General features: G+C 37.6%; 1 protein-coding gene across 1 annotated transcript in view; it reads right to left on the bottom strand.

Moving 5' to 3' along the window:
- LOC141522752 (dual specificity mitogen-activated protein kinase kinase 1-like) overlaps positions 1-25,648 on the bottom strand; it is a 62,999-nt gene that overhangs the window by 2,092 nt on the left and 35,259 nt on the right. Inside the window, exons 7-8 of the mRNA XM_074236221.1 lie at positions 9,066-9,190; positions 523-724 (exon numbers count right to left, since the gene is read on the bottom strand). Of these exons, the coding sequence (XP_074092322.1) occupies positions 523-724; positions 9,066-9,190 (327 nt within the window). The remainder of the gene's footprint in view (positions 1-522; positions 725-9,065; positions 9,191-25,648) is intronic.

Genomic DNA, 25,648 nt, shown 5'->3' with positions numbered 1-25,648 from the left:
TGACCTTGGGAAAGTTACTTCTCTGGGCTTCTGTTTCATCATCATACAACAATTCTATAAAGTAGTTAGAGGAAATATTATTATCCTCATTTTACTGATGAAGGAACTGAGGTTCAGAGAAATTAAGTGGCTTATTCAAAATGATACAGCTGGCTAAGTGTTCTTAGGCAGAATCTGAGTCAGGAGCAGAACTCAAATCCAGCACTCTCTGCTTTGCCACACTATCTCATGTCCTTCTAAATGTATGGGAATAGATGTCTTTCAAGATCCCCTTTCACAGGGGCAACTAGGTAGTGCAATGGATGGAGCACTGGCCCTGGAGTCAGGAGGATCCAAATTCAAATCTGACCTCTGATACTTACTGAAATAGAATATTTATCTTTGTCTCCCAACCAATGTCTTTTCAGTGGCTGCAATGAGACCTAGCACAAAATATTTACTATGTTTATGGAATTGTTTGTATAAAGTCAAAAATCAGAGATTCCCTAATTCTGAGTAGTTAGATCTTTCTGGGAAACTTACAGCTGAGAGGTCTCCCAGGAGTTCTTGGTCTTGGTGATGTCTCAGGAGCATCTCCCTCCATTGGACAGCCAAACATCAGTTCTAGCTCTTTGGAGTCTGGAGGTGGAATGGGATATCGTCCAATTGCCATCTCCACCAAAGAAAGTCCCATGCTCCAGATATCTGATTGTACTGAGTAGTGAGTCCCCTGGAGTCTTTCTGGCTGTATTAGACAGAGGAGGAGAGAAATATTATTGTCAACATGAATAATACTAATAATTTTATGAAATATCCTAGTCCTGGTGAAGGAAGTGCTAACTTCAAGAACCAAAGACTGCTATTTAGAAGAACTATCTATGCTCACACTACCCTTTTTTTCCTCTCTAGAGTCAGGTATTTTACCTTTGAGTTTTGTTTTTAAAATATCCTGTCAACAACAACAAAAAATAAAAATAAAACTAGTCTATAAAAGGAGGTCCCATGGTACAGTGGATAGAGAATCAATCATTAAGTCAGGAGATCCTAAGTTCAAATATGGTCTCAGACAGACTGCTGAATAGAAGAACTTTAACCTGTCCCAAATGCTTAAAAAAAAAAAAAGTTACATACATACTAAACAGCATATGAGACTCAATAATAAGGTTCTAAATAATTATATGAGCAGCTAGGTGGCACAGTGGATAAAGCACCTGCCCTGGAGTCAGGAGGACCTGAGTTCAAATCTGGCATCAGACATTTAATAATTACTTTACTGTGTGACCTTGTGGCAAATCACTTAACTCTACTGCCTTGCCAAAAAAAAAAAATCCTATTCCAATTCAGGGAAGAGATCTCACTTAAACAAGAAAGACACAAATTCTACGATCGAGTAAAAGGCTACTACCCAACCCATTGATGTATTCCTGTTCTGTTCCTCTTTTTAATGACCTTCTGAGCCCTAGCCATCTTCTCAAACCAAGATACTCTACTCTTCTAGCTCTAACTGGTCCTCCCAACTCCAACTCATTGCTCTTCCTGATCTATTATGATTTGTTCCAGTTTGAATCAGTTAACAAGCAGAAAATCTCAGAGCAGCCTTTGACATCAATTACCTGCCAGGCTACCTGCTTTCCCTAGGCCTGGTCTCCTACCTCGCCCTTAACAGCAACTTTTTGCCAAGGGCCATAGTGTTTTAAAAAGTGATTGATGTTGGCTGGTTTTCTGGATATATTTGGGTCTCAGAAGCAACAAGTGATGTCTCAAGGATGTCCATTCATTAGAGGGAGAATGTATTGCAATGGATGGAAGCTTATGCTGTGTTAAGGGACCCAGGTTCTAGAATCAGCTCTTCTACGCACTTACTGTGTGAATCTGAGCAAGTCACCCTCTGACATCTATGAATCCTGGCATCCTCATTGGTAAAATGGGAAATAACATCTACTCAACTTAATTCACAGGACTGCTGAAAGAATTCAATAATCAGTATTCCTGCCTCCCCTAAGAGAATGTAAGCTCCTTCAAGGCAAGATCAATTTAACTGCTTTTTCATCTACAGCATTTAGGACAGTGATGGACAGACACAGTGGGTGCTTAATAATGGCTCATGAATGACTGAAAGGGGAAGGCACTAATTTACAAGAAGACACTGCCCCAAGGCAGTGTGGCCCAGAAGAGTGCACCAGCCATCAGTTAGAAATCAAATTCTACCTCAAAATCCTTATTAGCTAGGTCATCGTAAGTAAACTTCTCTGACCCTCAGTTTCTTCCTCTGTAAAATGAAGATAATAACCCTTGATATAGAGACTCAAGAGGGAAGATGTAAAAGAAGCACTTAAAGGCTATCAGACAAGATCACAAACTAAAATAATTTATTTTGATGATTATGTATTTTGATAACAAATTACTTCTTGCATTGGTTTCTTTCACAATTCCCATTAAGTACTGACTATGCTGAAACTGAGCAAATAACCATGAAAATCGTGTCATCAAGTAAATGGTAGGTAATATTTTATGAATTGCAGTAGTAGTACAAGTGAAGTAATGAGGGCCTAAATTAAGGCAGGAGCCCTCTGTAAGGGATACTTTAGAGACCAAAGCATCAAGACTCAGTAAGTATTAGATATGCAGATGAGAATAAGGTCAACTGGATCATTGAAAAGACAGGGGTACACTGCAGAGTTAACAGGGAAGGTTGGAGGAGGGATGAGTTTGTAGGAAAAACAATGAATTCAGTTTTGGACAGTTTGAGTTACAGGTGCTTATATACCATCAAGGTAGAAATGTCCAATATATGGCTAGTTATAAAAAGATTAGAGTTCAAAAAAGAGACCTGGGTTAGATACAGAAATCTGCAAGTGATCTATAGAGATAACAGAACTCATGGGAGCTAATGAGGTGATCAAGTGAGAGACTAGAGAAAAAGCATCCAGGACAGAGTTCTGGGCTATACCCTAAGCTAGTACAACTAAAATGGGATAAAGAATTAGTAACAAAATAAAACACCAATTTCCATTAAAAACAGTAGAGAATACAAGAATAAATGGAGCTTTCCTTAAAATGAGAAGTAGTATCTATCTAAAACCAAGAGCAAACACTAATCATACTGAGGATAAACTAAAAGCCTTTCCATAAAGATCAGAGGCGAAGCAAGGATACCCATTATCACCATTAATATTCAATATTGTACTAAAAATGTTAGTTATAGCAATTAGTCAAAAAAATTGAAGGAATAAGCATAGGTAAACAAAGAAACAAAAGCAGCACTTTTTTGCAGATAATATGACTGCTATACTTAGAGAAATCTAGAGGGTGAACTAGACGATTAGCTGAAACAATAAAGTTTAGCAAAAGTGCAGTATAAAAAAATAAACCCAAGCAAATTATCATCATTTCTATATATATTACCAATAAAATCCAGCAGAAAAAGAGAAAAAGAGAAAATTCCAATTGAAATAACTGCAGACAATATAAAATACTTGAGGGAATACAATTACAAAACACTTCATATGAATAAAGGCAAATCTAAATAATTGGAGAGCCAGTATAATAAAAATGATGATACAACCTAAATTAATCTACATATTCAATGCCATATCAATCAAAGTACAAAATAATTACTTTATGTAGCTAGGAGAAAAAAGTCATACAATTTATCTGGAGAAACAAAAGGTCAAGATTATCAAGGATTAATGAAATAAAATGTGAAGGAATGGGGCCTAAAAATACCAGATCTCAAACTATTAGAAAGTGCAATCATTAAAATAATTAGGTACTGGACAAAAAAATAGGATGATTAATCTAGATTACCTATAAAATATATAGAAGCAAATAAACACAATAGCCTAGGTATTTGAATGAATGAAAATCCAAGCTACTGGGGCAAGATCTCACTATTTGACAAAAACTGGTGAAAAAATTCTAATATAGTCTGGCAGAAACTGGGCATAGACCAACACCTCATACATTATCAACCTGATGTCATAATTTGGACATAAAATGTGATATCATAAGCAAATTAGGGAAGCATGCCAGAAACTACCTGTCAGATCTAGTAACAGAGGAAGTGTTCATGACCAAACAGGGGATAGAGAGGTTCACAGGAGGTAAAAGAGATTATTTTGATTATAATTTTTACAATTAGTCTTTGCACAAACAAAACCAATGTAGCCAAAATTAAAAGAAAAACGGGGGGGGGGGATTATGAAGCAATTCTTTCTGATAAAAGTCTTATTTTTTAAAATGTAGAGAACACTGCAAAATTTATAAAAATAAGGCATCGTTCCTCAAATAAGTGACCAAAGAATATGAATAAGTTGTTTTTAGATACAGAAATCAAAACTATTAATGGTTACCTGAAAAATGCTCTAAAGCTCTAGTTAGAGAATTGCAAATTAAAATACTGAGGTATTTTAATACATCAGGATGGCTAAGATGACAGAAAAGAAAATGACATGCAAAAGGGTAAAAGAAAAATCAGAACTGTAATGCACCACTGGAGGAGTTAAAAACTAGTTCATTCAGGAGAACAATTTGGAACTATGCCCAATGGCTATTAAACAGCTCCTATCTTTTGACAGGGCAATACTGCTACTAGGTCTATATCTCAAGGAGATCTAAGAAATATTTTCAAAAATATTTAAAACAACTCTTCGTGGGAACTATAGAGAAGCCCCCCAACTGGAGAATGGTTGAACAAATTATGGTATATAAATGTAATGGAATTTTATTGTGCTGTAAGAAATGAGGGAGAGGGCGGAGCCAAGATGACCAAGTATGGATATGTCTTAGGTGTTCTCTCATAAATCTTCAAAACTAAGGACTCTAACTAAAGTTTCGAGAGACAGAACCCACAGAGGGACCCAGTGAGGCAGTTCTACTGAAGGTAACCTGGAAAAGAGCAGAAAGGCTCTGCTCCCCGGGGTCGGAGGGGCGGCCCAGCATAGCAAAAGAACTTCAGCCTACTGGAGGCAGCCCCAGGGCACTAGGAGCCACAGCTAATGGGGGGGGGGGGGGGAACAGCGGGGGACCTCTGCCAGAGAGAGTGAAGCCCAGCCCTCAGAGCACAGTGTGCAGTGTGGCCATTGCATTCCAGATCCAGGAAAAAGAAGCAGGCAGAGCCCATAAACAGGAGCCCCCAGGGCATGAGCCCACTGGACCTAGAGAGGGGAATGAAGAGAGAGACTGCGGAGCTCTGTCCTCTGACTCCTGGAACAGGACTCTGGGGCTCTGACCACATTCAGATCCTGATCGCAGTCTAGGCCCCACCATAGAACAGCAGGGCCTCCCCCCACCTGAGCCCTGTGGCAGAGGGGGGCACATATGGTCATTCACAGACCAGGAGGGAGGACAGAGCCTCACACACTGAGACCCTTGTGGGACTGTCCCAAAAGCTCAGAAAGCAACCCAAAAACAGGCTCAGGCTGGGAAAATGAGCAAGCAGCAAAAAAAGAGGAACACCATTGAGAAATATTTTGCATATGAGCCCAAGAAGGAAGAAAATACTCAGTCTGAAGGTAAGGAAGCACAAGCTCCTGCATCTAAAGACTCCAAGAAAAACAGAAATTGGGCACAGGCCATGACAGAGCTCAAAAAAAGACTTTGAAAATCAAGTGAGGGGGATAGAGGAAAAATTGGGAAAAGAAATGAGAGAGATGCAGAAAAAACATGAAAATGAAGTCAGCAGCTTAGGTAAGGGAATCCAAAAAAAAATGCTGAAGAAAATAACATAATAAAAACCAGCTTAGGTCAAATGGATAAAACAGTTCAAAACGTTATTGAGGAGAAGAATGCCTTAAAAAGCAAAATTGGCCAGATGGAAAAAGAGATAAGAAAACTCTCTGAGGGGAGACTGATGAATTTATGAGAAATCAGGACTCAATACTTCAAAGGCAAAAAAAATGAAAAATTAGAAGAAAATGTGAAACATCTCATTGAAAAAAACAACTGATATGGAAAACAGATTGAGGAAAGAGAATTTTAAAATAATTAGAATACCTGAAAGTCATGATCAGGAAAAGAGCCTTGACATCATTTTCAAAGAATTACTACAGGAAAACTGACCTGATATTCTAGAAGCAGAGGGCAAAATAAAAATGGAGAGAATCCACCGATCCCCCCCCCCCAAAAAGATCCCAAAAAACCAATCCCTAGGAATATTATAGCCAAATTCCAGAACTCCCAAGTCAAACAGAAAATATTACAAGCAGCCAGAAGGACACAATTCAAATACCATGGAGCTGCAGTCAGGATCTCACAGGACTTAGCAACAACTACATTAAAAGCTCATAGGGTTTGAAATATAATATACTGGAAGGCAAAAGAGCTTAGAATGCAACCAAGAATCAACTACCCAGTAAAACTGAATGTCCTCTTCCAGGGAAAAAGATGACTTTCAGTGAACCAGGGGAATTTCAAATGTTCCTGTTGGAATGGCCAGAACTGAACAGCAGGTTTGATCTTCAGATACAGGACTCAGGTGAAGCATAGAGATTGGAGGAGAGGGGGGAAATATGAGGGACTTAATGAGGATGAACTGCATGTATTCCTGCATAGAAAAATGACACTGATAATACTCATATGAACCTTCTCAGTTAACAGAGCGGGTAGAAGGAGCTTTTATAGATGAAGCACAGGAGAAAGCCGAATTTGAAGATAAAATATGGTGTAAAAATGGAGTCAATAGGAAAAAAGGGAAATGTAATGGGAGAAAGAAAAAGGAGAGGGGGAATAGGGCAAGATATTTCATATAACAAGATATTTCTTTATTACAATGAGCTATTGCAATGATATGGAAGGGGGGAAGGTAAGGGGGAATGAGGGAATCTTTGCTCTCATCAGAGGTGGCTAGGAGAGGAAACAGCATATATACTCAATGGGTAAGAAGAAGAGAGGGGGGGACAGGGGGAAGGGGGGGGGATGTGAGTGATGGAGGAGAGGGTAGACCATGGGGGGAGAGTGGTCAGATATAACACATTTTCTTTTTTACTTCTTGCAAGGGGCTGGGATTGGAAGGCCTGCCCAGGACCATAGGACCAGGTGGATGCTGGGCCTAAGGGGTGGTAGGGGGTCTCAGGGCTTCTTGGCCCCAGAACCAGGGATCTGTCTGCTGCTCCACTCAGCTACTCTACAGCAGAGTCAGAGTGAAAGGAGAGAGAAAATATAGTACATGGTAGTGGAGAAATACAAAAGGAGGGAGTTGCAATCAGCAACGGCAACAGTGGAAAAATATGGAAGTAACTTTTGTGATGGACTTATCATAAAGAATGAGATCTACCCATGACAGAGTTGTTGGTGTTGGAACAAAGACTCAAGCACATTTATTATTATTATTTTTTGGAGGGGGTGCAGGGCAAATGGGGCTGGGTGGACTGCCTGAGGCTACATAGCAGGGTGATTGTTGGGTGTCTGAGGCCAGATTCAGACCCAGGTGCTCCTGGCTCAAGGGCCAATGCTCTGTCCACCACCCAGACGCCCCTGCTTATTACTATTTTATTTTATTTTGAGTCTTGACACCTGGCCATACCTACAATCATTACTACTATTATTTTTAATTTATATTTTAATTTTTTTCTCTCCCCTTTATCACTCAAGCGAGTCTATATTTTTTTGGGGGGAGGGGGTATTTTGTTTACTCTTAAACAAGAATATTTTATTAATGTATAAAAAAACATTATTTGTACAAAATGAGAATAAATACTAAATAAATAAAAAATAAAAGAAATGATGAGAGAGAAACTTTCAGAAAAATCTGGGAAAATTTATGTTAAACTCAAAACTTAACCAAAAAATACGATTTGTTGAAAACAATGTTTGCTTGTTGTTGGAAAAATAAAAATTTAAAAATAATTTAAAATATAAAAAAACTACAATATTTTCTTTCAACTGTGATTTAATAACTGATCAATATAATACTCCACCACAATTCCAAGGGACTCATGATTTAAGATGTTCTTCATCTCCTGATAGAGTACATTTTTTTTTAGGTTTTTTTGTAAGGCAAACTGGGTTAAAGTGGCTTGCCCAAGGCCACATAGTTAGATAATTATTAAATGTCTGAGATGGGATCTGAACCCAGGTACTCCTGACTCCAGGGCCAGTGCTTTATCCATTATGCCACCTAGCCGCCCCTGATAAGAGTATTTTTGATTGATTTTAGAATACAAAAAGAGGCTTGTTCCCTCCCTTTGTTCTCTGACTTCCCCTTCCATTCCCTGAAAATGGTTAATGCAGAAATGTTTTACATGACTTCATATGTATAATGGGGTGTGGAAAGGGAGAAAATTTGGAACTGAAAAAACTTTTTAAAGTCTAAAAGAACTTTAAATGTAACTGAGAAATATATACAAAAAATAAAAATTAATAAAATTAAAGAAAGCATTTTTGTTGTGTGGGATGGTGTTCTGGGAGGGAAAGGGATACTGAAAGAAATTGGGAAGAAGTAAAAAAATAGGTGACATCAATAAAAACTAATTTTTTTAAAAAAATTAGCAATTAGAAGTAAAAGGATTATTCCAATCAGCATCAATGCTGGCTGCTTCCTCTCACTGAAGATACAAGGAATAAAGAAAATAGAAAGTAAAGGATAGGGGAGAGTTTAAGGAGTTGTAACTGGGAGGGGAGAAGAGTAGGTGTGATGGTCTGGCAAAACAAAGGGATGGGGGAATAAGTTTGAGAATTAAGACTGTGATTAAACAATTCTCACTCACTTGTAGTGAATCTATGTATTATAATATCTTGTATATTTCATGGAGCTTAACATTAGAAAGGAACTTGGAAGTCACCTAATCAAACACCTAACAAACAGAGATCCTCTGTATGTGTGTTTTTTCTTACCTTACTCTTTAAAGTGTTTTCCCTAGGTATATTGCAAAGTCCCCGAAGGCAGAAATTGTAGAACCTCACTCTACTGGACTCTCTGGGAAGCAGCAATTCTATCCTTCAATCAAACCAAGAATTTCTGAAATCAAGGACACTCCTTATCAAAGTACTCAGTACAGAGTTCTAATTTCGTAGGTGATAATTGCCCTTTCTGACTGAGAGTCCTGGGGAGGGCCAGAAGCCTGAGTCAATTAACCAGTTATCCATACCGACATATAAGACCTTGTTCCCACGAAGGAGTTAGCCATGGAATCAATCAGTTGCCCACTGACTCCAAAGTCACAAAGCTTGATTTCCCCTCGTGAGTTCACCAAGATGTTCGATGGTTTGACATCTATGAGGAAAAAAGACAAAAAGAGAAAACTGGAAATATAATAGTAAAGAAGTCAGGCCACCCCCAAGGTGACTACCACTGATCAAAGGAACTCCAGACTCCCAGGGATTTCGGTGATATTCCTGAAATTAATGATCAGGAACAAAAGTGGATTTCTGGGTCTGAATCTTTCAGCAGAAACTTCTCAGAAATAAAATGAGAAACATTTCTTTTTATAGCTCTTCTGAGAAGTCTGACTTAGGACTGGAAGACCTAAAGGAAGGAATTCATTAATTCTAGCAAAAAAAAAGTCTACAGATTTGTTTTTTAAAACTTTACTGTTAATGAGATTAAAGTATCTCTTGGATTGAAAAATATTAAGAAAAACCAATCATGACCCTTCTGTTAAGAGAACTATTCATTATTACTGCTTTGACTAAATACAATTTCCTATTGGGATAGCCTTTTTCACTTTTCAAAGACAACCATGCTACCAAGAGTCAAGAAATGAAGTAGATAGTCCTAGGCTATCCTTTTCTACATGGGGCCAGATGGTAGGCTCCACATACAAGGTATCACTAATGTCATAGTATAAATTTAAGCTTTAATAGTTTAAATATACTACACCCTCCATTTTCCCAACATATATGTCTTGCTTCAATATCTAGGTTGTGAAACAACATTTGGTTTTGTGATGTTTATATAGGTTTGTTTTGCCAGAGTGAAAAAGAAAAACAAGAATCTGGTTCAGAGTATATAGAATGTACCTGGTAGACACCCTGATAATATACACACATTATTAAGATCTAAGAAATCAGTCCTACAATCATGTTTTCTAAAATATGGTAGGAGTGAAAAACATTAACTGTTAAATGGAGATGGTTTCTCTAAGCATGTTATATATCATATTTTCCCTGGAACAAAGATAATGAAGCATCTTGCATTAAATGAGCCATTTTGGAGGTCACCTTCATTAGAATACAAGTGATGACAGAATCCCAAGATAAAGCAATGGTTGCTGGAATGGAAAAGGTGAACAGCTCAGGCTGCTTCATATGTGATTTCTAGTTAGTGATAAAATACAGTGTAACAGAATTCAGGATTTATACTCAATGTTGATGGGTCATGGTATCTTGGTTCTATCACTAACTAGCTAAAGCCTATGGGCAACTCACTTAAAAGGAAGGTCTTTATTTCTTTCTATCTAAATAAAGCTTTTACAGAAAGAAAAAAAAAACAAGAATTAAACTGGATAAGAAAGGGGAATTACTATTATGTCATCTATAACAAACAAGCTTATAATACTGGGTGACTTTAATGCTAGAGTAGGCTTAGATTACCAGAAATGGCAGGGAGTCCTTGGGAGCAATGGAGTAAGAAACAGCAACAGCAATGGTCATCTTCCACTGAAGACTTGTGCATCTTTTGACCTTCTCACAAACACTGTCTTCTCTGGTAATCTAAGCCTACTCTAGCATTAAAGTCACCCAGTATTATAAGCTTGTCCTCTATTGGTACATTGATGAAAGCATAAGCACTGATGATAGTGGCATGGCATTTTCCTGGAGGTTCCTATCCTACTGTTTTAAGTCTGTCATTCACTCCTTTTGGTAGGCATTCAAGAATGTTGACTAGATTAATGTCAACCAAATGCTAACTAGACTTGATTGCAAAACCTATCCCAACTTCCCACTCCAGAAAACTGTATATTCAATGACAACTTCAGTAAGCTGGCCTTCACTTGCCAGTTTTGTTTCACTCAGGACTGCTATTTGGTTTTCATAACTGCTGAGTTCTCTCACAATAAGAGCTGTTCATCTTTCAGGTCTACTGGATCTTGTGTTATCTATGAGTGTGTGCACATTCCATGCACCAGTGGTGAGTGCATGATCTTCTGTTTGCAGATGATTGTACACTCAATGCAACCTCTGAAGCTGAGAAGCAACAAAGTATGAATCGATTTTCTGCTGCTTGTGCTCATTTTGGTCTAACAATTAACAGCAAGACAACACAGGTGCTTGTTTCATCAGCCACCACTACACCATCCATATGTAGAACCATCAATAGCAGCAAATGGAGAAGTTTCGAGTACTGTGGATAAGTTCCCTTACCTTGACAGTGATCTTTCCAAGGAGGTACACACTGACAAGGAGATTGACACTCGCATTGCCACAACTAGCTCGGTATTTGGGGGAAGAAAGAAAGTATTGGAGAGAAGAGGTATTACAAAACTGAAGATCTACACAACCATTGTGTTGACCTCATTACTATATTCCTGTGAAACCTGGATGATGTACCAGTACCATGTCAGGAAACTAAATCGCTTCTATTTAAACTGTCTTAGGAAGATTCTGAGGATCACCTGGCAGAAGAAGATACAGATAAAGGTCTTTTCTCGAGCTAAACTGTTAGCATTGAACATTACTACATAAAGTGCAACTACAATGGGTTAGCCATTTTAGAATGCCAGATGTATGCTTGCCAAAAAGATTATTTTATGGGAGAACTCACACAGGGCAAGTGCTCACAAGAGGGTCAGAAGAAGTGATCACTCTAAAGGTCTAACTGAAGAACTTTAGGATTGATTGTATACCTTGGGAGACACAGGACCACCCAGCAAGGCATGCCCTCATCAGTGGGGGGTGCTGTGGCTATGAGGAAGGCAGCTCAAAGGAAATGTGACATATATAAATGACATGGACTCATTCCGAGCTCATATTGGTCTGATCAGCCAGTCAGACACTGTAATTTGTCGCAACCATAGCGATTGTTTTGATCTTCTTTGATAACAAAAGGACAACAACCAACCAACCAACCAACATAAAGAGAAAAAAAATGTAATGCCTATGCCCTCAAAATGATTAACTCCTATAATTCAATCCAGAGTAAAAAAGTGACTTCTGCATATTACTATATATATTCAATTAATCAACCTCTATTTATTCTATGCCAGGCGCTGTCTTAAAGGTTGGATACTGCATTCTCATTCACCTTCCATGGTACAAATAGAATTGACCACAGCAGCCGCTTCTCATCCCTCTCCTCTCTGGTAAGTGAGATTAACTTTAGGTTTCATTTGCGGCCAGTTCCAAATTGTTCATCAGTTTTGTCCTGTTATCTTTTTCATCTTCTTCCAACTCTAGTCAGAAATATCACATTTATTTTCCAATCTCAATGCTTGGTGAGCAGATGGCACCATTAAACACTCAATTAACAGTTAATTAACACTCCCTAGACCCTTCCTCTGCACTCTTCCCCCTCCCCTGTTAAAATTTAGAATGAATTAGCCCATCTAGTCAGGAATGGACTTGCAAAATTATAAAGTAAGTCAAAGTTTATATCTATAGTGCTCTGTGTCCCCATTCTATCCATTTCTCGCTACCTTTTTTTTGGAGTTTCCACTTCCCTTCCTAGTTTCTCTCTTGTCTCCAGATCAAATTTTGCTCTCAGGAAAGGTTTATACCCTAGAGTGATGCAAATTGCTCTCCTAGGGGTGGGTGTTTATAGTTTGTAGTTTGTGTAGTTTGTGAATAAAGGCCTTCCTCTAACATTCAAGAAGTAGAAGAGATGTATTTTTGCAGAAGACCCAGATAGAAAGGTATCTTATTTTTCCTAAAATCACATCAAGTAAGTCATCATCTCTAGGTAATTCAAGGCCTGTAGCTAAATGATATGAATCTATGTGTGCAAACAACATCCTTCCTTTTTTTCTTCTAACTTTTCCTACCACTTGTGACCTAAATTCCAGGATTTTAGGGAGCTTTGAATGAACTCTTGCCACATTTCCTGTCCAGAAGAGGACTCAAATACATCTTCAAAATTCTATTTTTCCTATCCCTTCTAATCCACACTTTGATTGCTTCCACAATTACCATGGCTCATTAACTAACATTAAGGCACCAGAAGACAATCCTTTCCCCTATTTTCCAAAACCAAATGAGTGGTTCAAAGATAAGGTGATCCTGAATGCTAATGAAACTTTGCCTAACCTCTATTCTAAACTAAGAGGTTGGGTCTTAGCTCACACCAGAAAGCAGGGACTATATCCAGTCCACTACTTTGATGAGAAATTCAGGGCAAAATATCCTCTCTGTTCTTGGTAGGTTCAAAAGGCTGTTAAATCCTCCATTCAACTTCTGAAATGATAATAGAGAACTTCCTACTCTGGGAATTGGAAGGAAGTTGAAATAGAGTGCTTAAAACCCAAGATTAAATTCCATGAAAACAAAATATAATTAACTCAATTATCCATAAGAATGGAGGGGGGAACTTGATGGCACAGATAATCTGAAAATCACCTCTTTGGCTTTGGGATGCATTAAGTTTTGTTGGACTTTGGACCATATCCTCATAGGAGAAAGGGAAGACAAACAGAGAATAAGAAGGGTTAATTTTCTCAAGATCCTTTAAGTCCTTTTCAAAAGGAAGAGAACAACTGAGAACAGTTGCTCACTGGAGAAGACCCCTTTTAAGAGACTGGAAGTGGGGAAAAGTCTAATCTCTCTTCAGAAACCAGGGCAGATAATTCTACTGAAAAAAAAATTAGAAAATCTGGAACCCTGAAAACAAATCGTGGCTAAAGAATAAGACAAAATGATGGCAGAAATCAGTGGTGTCTACACAGGAACCCATTTAGTAAGATACAAATATGTTCTTACATTGAAACAAAATAAAGGGCCTTGAACTGAAGGCTGAAGATGGTCTAACTAGAGAAACCTACCCAGACAGTATATGTGAAACTGATCTTAGGCTAATTCACACATAGGTTTAATCTTTCCCAGAACATTTTCACAGTTCCATCTGGCTAATAGTGAAAATGAGTTGTTATTCCCTAAGCAATGATCAATGTCAAGAGAAAAGCAAGCTTCATGTACAGAATGTTTGCTACAGATAATTCACAATGTGGTTAATCCAAATATCAACATTCAAGAACTAAAGGTAAAATCAACCCAAACTTATGAAGAGAAAAAGCCATGTAGTTAAATGACTTCTCAGAACTGCTCATGTCTAAACTGATATTCTTTAACTTGGAATTAATACTTCTCATCTCTTTATTTCTGATCAGAAATTAGTCTCTTAACCTTTAACTAATAGGTATAAAATGTCAGTCTACAATGTAAGCCTGTCTCCTACATTGCTGACTTGGCCTATGTCAGTACTATATGGTCATCTCAGTGATAACAATAAATTCCTTACATGATCAACAAAACTCAAGATAAGTTTTGGATGAACAGAGTGGAAATCCTATTGTTATTTGTAAACTCTTTAGGGTAAGTAGAATTCTTGTCAATAGGAATTTCAAACTAATCATATTGTAAAACCATGTCATCTAAGTGAAATCTCATTGGTCATCTAACTCACTTTTTATGATTCTTTGTCCTTTCTGTCTAAAATGCCTCCCAAATTTTGTATCAGTGTTGGCATTCATAAGGATGCCATCCACCCATGGGTTTTGATAAGATTACAAAGAATAAAACTTTATTTATAAAACTAATTTGATTATTTCATTCCATCTAAGAAAATGATGGTTAACACTGGCAAATGTCAAATTCTCTGCTCTAAAGAAGAGGGAAGGAAAGGCGTCAATTATTTTTAGTATCATGTAAAAAGAAATGGCCTTTGGAGAATCCACTTTGAATTATGTGCAGTTATAAGGGATAATTACTGAAGAAAGATTGTTACTCTTGGAAAAGATCTTTAAAGACCATCCAATTCAATATCTTCACTCTAGGAAACTGAAGGCCAAGGAGATGATGTGACCTATTTGAAGACACAGAGATCATAAACTGAAGACCTAAGATCAGAATCTGATCAAATCTAAAACCTCTATAATCAATCTCTGGAAAAGTCAGAATTTACTGCCAACCACAGAAACTGGGTCTGATAGTGAAAGTACTAAAGAATCTTTTTTAATAAGCAGAAGATTAAGGGAAAGAGCAAGCAAGTACTCATTCTATCAGTTAGTTATGTTTCTAGGGTTTTGATTTATCTAGAGATAAATTCAAGTCAGCTGTATTATACCAGAATTCTCCTGCATTAATGATATTCCCAGTGCACTAAAGTCACTCTTGAGCTCGCTCACTCTCTTTCTCTGTTGCTCACTGTTGCAGCATGCAAAGATTCTCTCTTCCTTTTAGAGTTACACCCATTTTGTTCACTTGACAACCCTTCCTATATCTCTAATGGTAGAAACACATTGACAGCAGGAATTAAAGGTTGTACTTCCCTACCTCCTCCTGTTTAACAACTGGGTTCAAAGACGGAGTCTATTTAGCAAGCAGGTCAGGGCCTAACAAGAAGGCTATTTTTCATCTCTACTCTCATTTGAAGATTTCATAGCAAGTTCAGTAACTAAATTGTGAAACAAGTGCTTTTTCTGATAGTCATTAGTTTTGGAAAGCTTTTATTTCCTACCCTCTAGCTCCACCTCCCTACAGTGAAACAGTGACAATTAAACAAACATATTAATTAACAATGTAAGAACAGAGGACTCAGTTTTTATTTGAGTTTATTTTTCCTAGAAACAAACTCAGAATTATTATTCATTTTTAATTTAGTAAGATATCACAAAGACAACTGAAATGGAAACAGGTGCAACGCCAAGCTCACAAGAACAACTAAAAAGACTGGATGGGAGGAGAGTTTGTAGATCTTCCAATCTCTGCCCTTCCAAACTGAAAGAGGCACAGGAAAGCACTCAGCATGAATCCAGACAGGTATTTTAATATTGATCCTGGTGCTCAAGACTTGAGTACCTTGAGTAAGTTATAGTTAAGGTTCCTCATTTGTAAATTGAGTAAATTAGGATAAATAATACCAAAGGTCCTTTTCCATTCAAATGATCTATTAAGATGTGTCATCTTAAGATTTAGAGCTGGAAAGGAACTCGGGAGTAATTTATCCAACTCCTTCATTTTACAGAGAATTAAATAGCAGGGTCAGGATTTGTTTAGCCTGGCACAAAGTGGGTACTTTATAAAAGTTTATTTCTAAATGAGATTCTATACCTAGAAAAAAAAATCATAGCTTCAGTCCACAATCTTATCAGGATAAGACTTTACATTTATCCATAATGAATGTCATCTTATTAGCTTGAACCCTGAATTGTCAGAACCTTTCGTATCCTGATCCAAAATGACTGGCTGTTATCATTCAATGTGTTAGCTATGCCTCCTACTTTTGAGTACTCAGTTTTCTTATCCATGAAATGGGCATAATATGGAGGGTTGCTGTAAAGAACAATTCAAGTAATTGTATGTAAAAACACTTTGCATAACTTCAAAATGTGACATATTTTTTTTTATTATCTATAACTATGATGAGCATGCTATCTAATAAACCCTTTAACATTTTTATCAGTGACATGGTACGGTCAAGCAGAGATGTCCTTAGGCTTCAAAGACATTTTGCCAATTTGCCAATGAATCAAGCATTGAGCACATTTATTCAACTAATATTGCTATCAGTTGGTTATGTTTCTAGGGTTTTGATTTATCTAGAGATAAATTCAAGTCAGCTGTATTATACCAGAATTCTCCTGCATTAATGATATTCCCAGTGCACTAAAGTCATTCTTGTGCTCGATTACTCTCTTTCTCTGTTGCTCACTGTTGCAGCATGCAAAGGTATTTCAGTTATTTAACTCTCTGTGACCCAATTTAGGCTATTTTTTGGCAAATGGTTTGTCATTTTCTTCTCTGGTTCATTTTATAGATGAAGAAACCAAGGCAAAGTTAAATGACTTGCCCAGGGTCACACAATATTATCTGTCTAAGGCTGAATTTGAACTCATAAAAATGAGTCTTCTTGACTCCAGCATGGTACTTTACCTACTGTGTCACCTTGCTGCCCTTATTCAAACAGTCCCATATTCATATAGTCCATATCTCTCCATATTTTTCACAAAAAAATCAGATAATTTATCACATCTTTACAAAAATCTAGGTAAACCACATCTACAGCATTCTTCTGATCTACCAGATCAGTAATCCTCTCCAAAAAAAAGGAAATAAGGATGATTTAGCACTATCATTGAAGTCACTGTATTCATAGCTTCCTTTGCTTCATGTTCAACAACCACCTCCTTAATGGTTCTTTTTAAAAATTATCCAGAAATCAGAGTCAAATTCACTGGTCTATAGAGTCTGTGTTTTCCTTTTTTGTTGAAAATTAGGACATGTCTTTATTCTGCTGTTTTCCATTTTTTTTTTCAAATATAACATTGGCTGAGCAGTCACAGCTGCAATTCTTTCAGAACCTAAAGAAGCAGTTTGTCTGTTCTAGATAATTTGAATTAATCAAAAAAAGATGCTCTCTTAAAACTTTATTATGTTTGAGACAGAGGGGAAGGAGGAGAGGATTTCTCTACAATTTCTCCTTTGGCAACCTCATTTCTCTTGTAACTTTCAATTATTATCTTTCAACTATTAACTTTCAAATTTATAACCCCAGCCCCACTCTATAAGAATGAACAGGATAGTCAAGCTACAGATCTGAATTCACCCAATGAATATACTGTTTCTATTCAAGCTTCTTCTTTGGTATGAAGGAAGGGGCAAAAAATTTTACAAGGACTTTCCATCCTTGTAAAATATTTTTCCCTTCCCTTCATACCAGAGAAGAAGCTTGAATTATTATGGTATTAAAAGATAAAATATAATGATACTATACAATACTATACATGTATTTTGTGTATTTTTGAATTTCTAAATTTTTTTTCAGTATCTAAATGTTTTCTAAATGGCTTTCACATGTCATCTGAAGCTTCTGAAAAGCTCCCCCATAATTTCCATTTAATTTCTTCTATTGACCCATGATATATTGAATCTATAATGGGGAGAATTGTAATGTGGAAGGGATGATTACACTTACCATTGTGTTCCATGAGCACCTCAAACTTAATCATGTCCAAGCTTATTATATTTTCCTTCAAAGTCTGCTGTTCCTCCTGATTTCACTATTTCTATCTGTGGCATCATCATTCACATACTCTCCAATGTTTAATAAACTTAATGTTTTCCTTCTCTCATATCGAATTAATAACCAAATTCTGCCAATATCTACTTAATCTTTTTCATATTATTCTTTTTCTTTATTCCCATTGTAATTATAAAGGCTTTTACACATAAATATGAACACACATATGTAGATATGGGGGGGGGAGAACACATACACACAAAATATTAGATAACTAAGAATGGTATTTACTATTTTGAATACATAAAAACTGGAACTGGAAAAATACTCATGGATTGTATTCCTATTAAAATGGATAGAATTCCGTATAAGAAGGAAAAGGGTTAGAGAATAGGTAAGATGTGAATAGGTACTGTATTTAAGCCAAAGGATACTTACTGATTTAAAATGATATTGGAATAAAATTTACTATGCTTCAGAAAAATCATATAATTTTCCCCATATACACCACACTTTAAATGAACTAGATTATTTATCAAGTATTACTCACAAACGCTCTGTATTTTCATGACTGTGTTTCTGCTCATTTACCTTTTCCCAGGATGCCCTTCCTCACCTTTCTAGCTGTTGAATTTACCCATCTTTTAAAGCTCAATTTCCTTTAAAGAAGTCTTCCTCAATTAAAATACATGAAGACTGGAATTAGAAAAATATCATTATTAGTTTTTCATTAGTAATAAGCTCTGCCAACTCATGGACCTTATAGAACAGTTGACTTAATCAGAAAAAATACTCTCAAAATTTTATTATGTAAAATGAGATAGAGGGAAAAGATGGACAGGATTTCTCTATATTTTCTCCTTTGAAAACAATAATGGTTTTTCCTTTTTTTCTTCTTTTTTATACTAGTATGAGTCATATATTTCTACTAGGCCATAAACTTCATGAAGTCAAAAAAACTTACTTAACTGAACTTTGCATCTCATCTAGCACAATGTTCTGCAAAATTAATTTATTATGCAATCTAAAGAAAAAGGGATTTATCTCACTAGGTCAAATCCTTAAAGACTCCCAATTCAGACAAGAAATCTCCCTGCACAATCTTGATTTTTCCAAGGGGAATGAAAAAAGCACTAGAAGAAATTCTTCAGTTAGTTAAGCACTAATTATAACTGTTTAAGTCTATTTTTTTCATATTGATAATGCTACTCACTACCTCAATACATTTATATGCCTCCTTCTCACCTTCATTAACTCATTAAACCTTTTAAATTTTTTTTTATTTAAGGCAATTCGGTTAAATGACTTGCCCAAGGTCACACAGCTAGGCAATTATTCAGTGTCTGAGGCCACATCTGAACTCAAATCCTCCTGACTCCAGGGCCAGTGCTCTATCCACTGCACCACCTAGCTGCTCAATTATTTCATTAAATCTGCAACAATACTTTTATAAAATAGAACAAGTTTTAAAATGAGTAAACAGTTATCTCCTTGCCAAAATAACTGCTTAAATAAAGGCAAGCAGACCTGGTCCTACACACCTTAGTCCAGCAAAAACCTAAAAAATAGTGCCAATAAGAAACTTTAATAACAAATTACTTTAAAAAGAAATTACTATATTTCCTTCAGAAACTCTAGAACTATATACAAAAAGAAGCCAACTGGCCTAGGTCCTCCCAGAAACACTACAGCCAGTGCAGGAAGACAAGAAGGAAACTAACCAGAGATGGACCAGAGAGAGATACATGGAACCTACATGATTCTGCATCCACAGACAAAAGTGCAATGTTTAGACGAGAAAGTTCTAGGGTATTTAGAAAGTCATATTACAGGGGCCGGAGCCAAGATGGTGCCAGAAGAGGACCTTCTCTCAGTTGCTCTGGAGCAAAATTTATAAACTAAGGACTTTAACTACATTTTCGAGAGACAGAATCCACAGAGGGATCCAGTGAGGCAATTCTCCAACCCAAGGTAACCTGGAAAAGAGCAGAAAGGTTTGGCTCCACTGGATTGGAGGGGTGGCCCACCAGAAGGAAGGAACTTCAGCCTCCTGAAGGCAGCCCTAGGGCTCTGGGAGCCCTGGCTCACATGGGGGGGCAGTTTCCTGACCTACACTCGGGGAGCACCAGGCACAACTTGGGGGAATGGGGGGAGGGGGACCTCTGTCAGAGCAAAGACCAGCCCTCAGGTAACACAGTAAGCAGCATGGGCAAGGCAGTCCAGATCCAGGAAACAAGCAGGCAGAGCCAGTAAGCAGGAGCCCCCAGGGCATGAGCCCATTGAGCAGCAGGAGGGGAGTGAAGAGAGACTGCCCAAACTCTGTCCTCTGCCCCTGGAACAGGACTCTGGAGTTCTGACCACATTCAGATCCTGATTGCAGTCTGCCCCCCCCATAGAACAGCAGGCCCCCCCCACCTCAGCCCCATAGCAGAGGGGGACGCTTATGGTCATTCACAGACCAGGAGGGAAGGCAGAGCCTCACACAGAGATCCTTATGGAAGTGTCCCAAAAGATCAGGAGCAAGCAAAGAAAAAAGAGGAACACTATTGAGAAATACTTTGCCTGTGAGTCCAAGAAGGATCAAAAATACTCAAGCTGAAGATGAGGAGGTCCTGCATCTAAAGAAAAACAGAAATTGGGCTCAGGTCATGACAGAGCTCAAAAAAGACTTTGAAAATCAAGTGAGAGGATAGAGGAAAAATTGGGAAAAGAAATGACAGAGATGCAGGAAAAACATGAAAATGAAGTCAGCAGCTTAGTCAAAGAAATCCAAAAAAATGCTGAAGAAAACAACATGTTAAAAACCAGCATAGGTCAAATGGATAATACTGTTCAAAACATTATTGAGAAGAATGCTTTAAAAAGCAGAATTGGCCAGATGGAAAAGGAGTTAAGAAAGCTCTCTGAGAAAAACAAATCCTTCAGACAAAGAATGATTGCTGATTTTACGAGAAATCAGGACTCAATATTTCAAAACCCAAAAAAATGAAAAATTAAAAGAAAACGTGAAACATCTCACTGAAAAAACAACTGGAGGACAGCTAGGTGGCGTGGGGGTGGCTAGGTGGTACAGTGGATCAAACACTGGCTTTGGAGTCAGGAGTACCTGAGTTCAAATCCGGCCTCAGACACTTAATAATTACCTAGCTGTGTGGCCTTGGGCAAGCCACTTAACCCCATTGCCTTGCAAAAACTAAAAACAACTGATATGGAAAACAGATTTAGGAAAGATAATTTAAGTCATGACCAGGAAAAGAGCCTTGACATCATTTTCAAATTATTACAGGAAAATTGTCCTGATATCCTAGAAGCAGAGGGCAAAATAGAAATGGAGAGAATACACCGATCCCCCCATGATAGAGATCCCAAAACACCAACCCCCAGGAATATTATAGCCAAGTTCCAGAACTCCCAAGTCAAAGAGAAATATTACAAGCAGCCAGAAGGACACAATTCAAATACCGTGGAGCTGCAGTCAGAATCACACAGGACTTAGCAACTACATTAAAAGCACATAGGGCTTGGAATACAATATATTGGAAGGCAAAAGAGCTTAGAATGCAACCAAGAATCAACTACCCAGCAAGGCTGAATGTCCTCTTCCAGGGAAAAAAGATGGACTTTCAACAAATCAGGGGAATTCCAAATGTTCCTGTTGGAATGGCCAGAGCTGAAACAGAAGGTTTGATCTTCAAGATACAGGACTCGGGAGAAGCATAGAGTGGAGGAGAAGGGGAAAATATGAGGGACTTAATGATGATGATGAACTGCATATATTCCTATATAGAAAAAATGATACTCATAATACTCATATGAACCTTCTCATTTAATAGAGCAGGAAGAAGGAGGATTTTATAGAGGAAGTACGGGAGAAAACTGAATTTGAAGATATAGTGTGGTATAAAACTGGAGTCAATAGATAAAAAGGGAAATATAATGGGAGAAAGAAAAAGGAGAGGAGGAATAGGCTAAGATACTTCATATAATAAGACTTTTCTTTATTACAATGAGCTATTGCAATGATATATAAGAGGGGAAGGCAAGGGGGGAATGAGGGGAATCTTTGCCTTCATCAGAGATGGCTAGGAGAGGAAACAGCATGTATATGCAATGGGGTATAAGACATCTGTAAGTAAGGAGAGAAGGGGGGAGGCGGAAGGGGGGGTAGGCGAGTGATGGAGGAGAGGATGGACCATGGGGGGGAGAGTGGTCAGATATAGCACATTTTCTTTTTTTTTACTTCTTGCAAGGGGCTGGGATTGGATGGCCTGTTGGGGACCATAGGGCTGAGTGGATGCTGGGTAAGGGGTGGTATGTGGGTTCGGGGCCTTGGCCCCAGGGCTAGGGATCTGTAACCTGTGCCGCTCAACTACCCTACAGCAGAGACAGAGTGAAAGGAGAGAGAAAATATAGTTCATGGTAGTAGAGAAGTAAGAATGGAGGGAGTTGCGATCAGCAATGGCAATAGTGGAAAAATATGGAAGTAACTTTTGTGATGGACTTATCCTAAAGAATGTGATCCACCCATGACAGAGCTGGTGGTGTTGGAGCACAGACTGAAGCAAATTTTTTATTATTATTATTTTCTGGGGGGGGGGGGGTGTTGCAGGGCAAATGGGACTGGGTGGCCTGCCTGGGGCCTCACAGTTGGGTGATTGTTGGGTGTCTGGGGCTGGATTTGGAACTGGGTGCTCCTGGCTCAAAGGCCAGTGATCTGTCCGCCACCCAGCCGCCCCTACTATATTAATACTGTTTCATTTTATTTTGGGTCTTTTTTTGGGGGGGAGTTTGTAGGGCAATGGGGTTGGGGTGGCTTACATGGAGTCACATAGCTGGGTGATTGTTGGGTGTCTGGGGCTGGATTTGGGCTTGGGCACTCCTGGCTCCAGGGCCAGTGCTCCATCCACTGCGCCACCTGGCCATACCTACAATTACTATTTTTTTTAACTTTAATTTAAATTTTTTTTCTCTCCCCTTTACTTTATCACTTATGCAGGTCTATATTTTCTTGGGGGGAGGTGGTATTATGTTTACTCTTAAACAAGAATATTTTAGTAATGCATAAAAAACATTATTGGTACAAAATAGGAATAAATAAACAGATAAATAGAAAATCACATTATAAAGCTTGGAAGACATTGGGAACTGGTAGGGCAATGGCACTTCCCAGATCAGGACAGCTCAGGTCAAGTGACTTCACAGTTCCCTAGCATTCTATACTGAGATGAGATAAAGAATGGAGTGGGGGGAGAGGAAGCTTGAAGAGATAACCCAACACTAGAACCCATATAAACCATAATGAAAGACCAAGCAGGGTTAGCTATGCCCATCTAAAAGTACAGCAGGGAGTTGACACGAAGCTCCAATTCAGGAACTAAGCCTGAAAATAAGAATAACTGAAGATGCCAACCACTATAAAAAAATTACTACAGAAACAGAAATACCTAAAAATCCAAAGAGAATAACTCTACAGCAATTGCAAAAGGAGACTGTAAGATAACAATTTTTCCACAAGGACTAAGTGAATGCCTAGAAAAAAGGAAGGAGAATATTCAATAGAACATGGCAAAATTTAATAAAGTAACAGACTCCTCCCTGAAAATAAACTAAGTAATAAACCAAACAGAAATCAATGACCATGTGACAAGAAATACAAGTGAGGAAAAAAAACACCAAAACAATTTTTAAAACAAGAAAATGTAAAGTATCTGTTAGCATAAACAGTTAAGATGGCAAACAGGTAAAAAAGATGTAGAGAATTTATTTAATTATGATATAGAAGTTGTTTTGTTTGACTAGGCATATCTGTTATAAGAGTTTTATTTTTTTTTCAGTGGGGGGGGAGGTGGAAAGGATTAAGAAAATAAAATAAATAAAAAAAGAATCCCATTCTGGAATCCCTGAAAACTATGATAAAAAGAAACAACTTGGACAAACATGTGTGTGTGTATGTATATATGTGTAAATATACACACAAATATTCAAGTAACAACCATTTCTTTCTCTCTCACACACCCCTAACAAATAAACAAAAACCTTAAAAAATAAAAACTTCCAACAAATATGCGTCTTCATGCAAAACAAATTCCTATATTGGCCATGTCCAAAATGATAAATCTCATTCTGAATCCTGAACGCTATCAACTCTTTATCAGGAGGTGCGTAGAAATCTCATCATAATCGATACTATATTGCAAATTAATTACATGTAAGAAATGAAAACTGTCCAGATCTAAGGGGCATAGTTAAAATAGAATTCACCAATCACCTCCTCAAAAAATCCCCAAATGAAAAGTTCCAGCAATGTCAGATCCAGACTTTCCTGTCAAAGAGAAAAATGCAAGACAGAATTCAAACACCAAGGAACCATAGTCAGGGTCATATAAAAATCTGCAAATTTCTATTATAAATCAAGGAATGAGCACTGATTCAATCAAACTGAAACCTAGAAAAGCCCTTAGCTTAAAAAAGCTAAGGCCGTCTACTATATATCCTGGGCCATCTCCAATTATCCCTATCTGCCCACTGGACCTAGAGGAGAAAATGAGACTGGAGATTTTGTACAGACCTCCCTCACTTAAATTCAAGTCATTTACTTGTCATGGCCTCACCTCCCTTGATGTCATGATCCTTTTCAAGAACAAAGGACAAACAAGAACAATAAAAAACAATAATTGAGAGCAGACCTTGGAATATAGCATTGCAAAAAACAACAACAAAAAACCCCAAAATATATAATCTTACAACCAAGAATAATTTATCCTGAAAAGCTAAGTATAAACCTTAATAAGAAAACTGGTTTTCTTTTTTTAGTTTTTTAATTGCAAGGCAATGGGGTTAAATGACTTGCCCACACAGCTAGATAATTATTAAGTGTCTGAGGCCACATTTGAATTCTGGTAGGTCAGGGCTCTATCCATTGCATCACTTAGCCACCCCCATTTGTCTTTTTTTAAAATAGGATTGGGTGATAGATTAATTCTACTCTAAGGGTTTTAAGAGAAAATGAGAAAGTAGAAACGAAATTCAATACAGTGTAGAAAAGAAGGAAACTTACTATTTCTCATAATTGGGATGTGTGGAAAGAATATACAAACATGGACAAACACATATAGATACAAATATATCCAGAAAGTAATACATAAACAAACACACGTAAGAAATACATCAGACAATAAGGAAAAGTGGGGGGGGGGGGGGTCAAGAAGAAGGAAAGCACTTGAGAAGAGCTGAAATAAAAAACTTGGAACTTTACAGCATGGATCCTGAAGGGGTGATAAAAAAGGAAAAATAAAGAAAAGCAAAAGAACTGAAAACTAAGAAAGGTAATCAACTGGGAAATGGCTGAAAACATTTTAGAATTATAAATGTAATATTATTTCTCTCTAAACAATTATGCAACTTGGGGTGGCTAGGTGGCGCAATGGATAGAGCACTGGCCCTGGGAGTCTGGTGTACTTGAGTTCAAATCTGGCCTCAGACACTTAATAATGACCTAGCTGTGTGGCTTGGGCAAGCCACTTAACTCCACTGCCTTACAAAAAAAAAAAAAAAAATTATGCA

The sequence above is a fragment of the Macrotis lagotis genome, chromosome 4 (genome assembly GCF_037893015.1).
Source record: "Macrotis lagotis isolate mMagLag1 chromosome 4, bilby.v1.9.chrom.fasta, whole genome shotgun sequence".
NCBI classification, from domain to species: Eukaryota; Metazoa; Chordata; class Mammalia; order Peramelemorphia; family Peramelidae; genus Macrotis; species Macrotis lagotis.
This window is presented reverse-complemented; position numbering and strand designations above follow the sequence as displayed.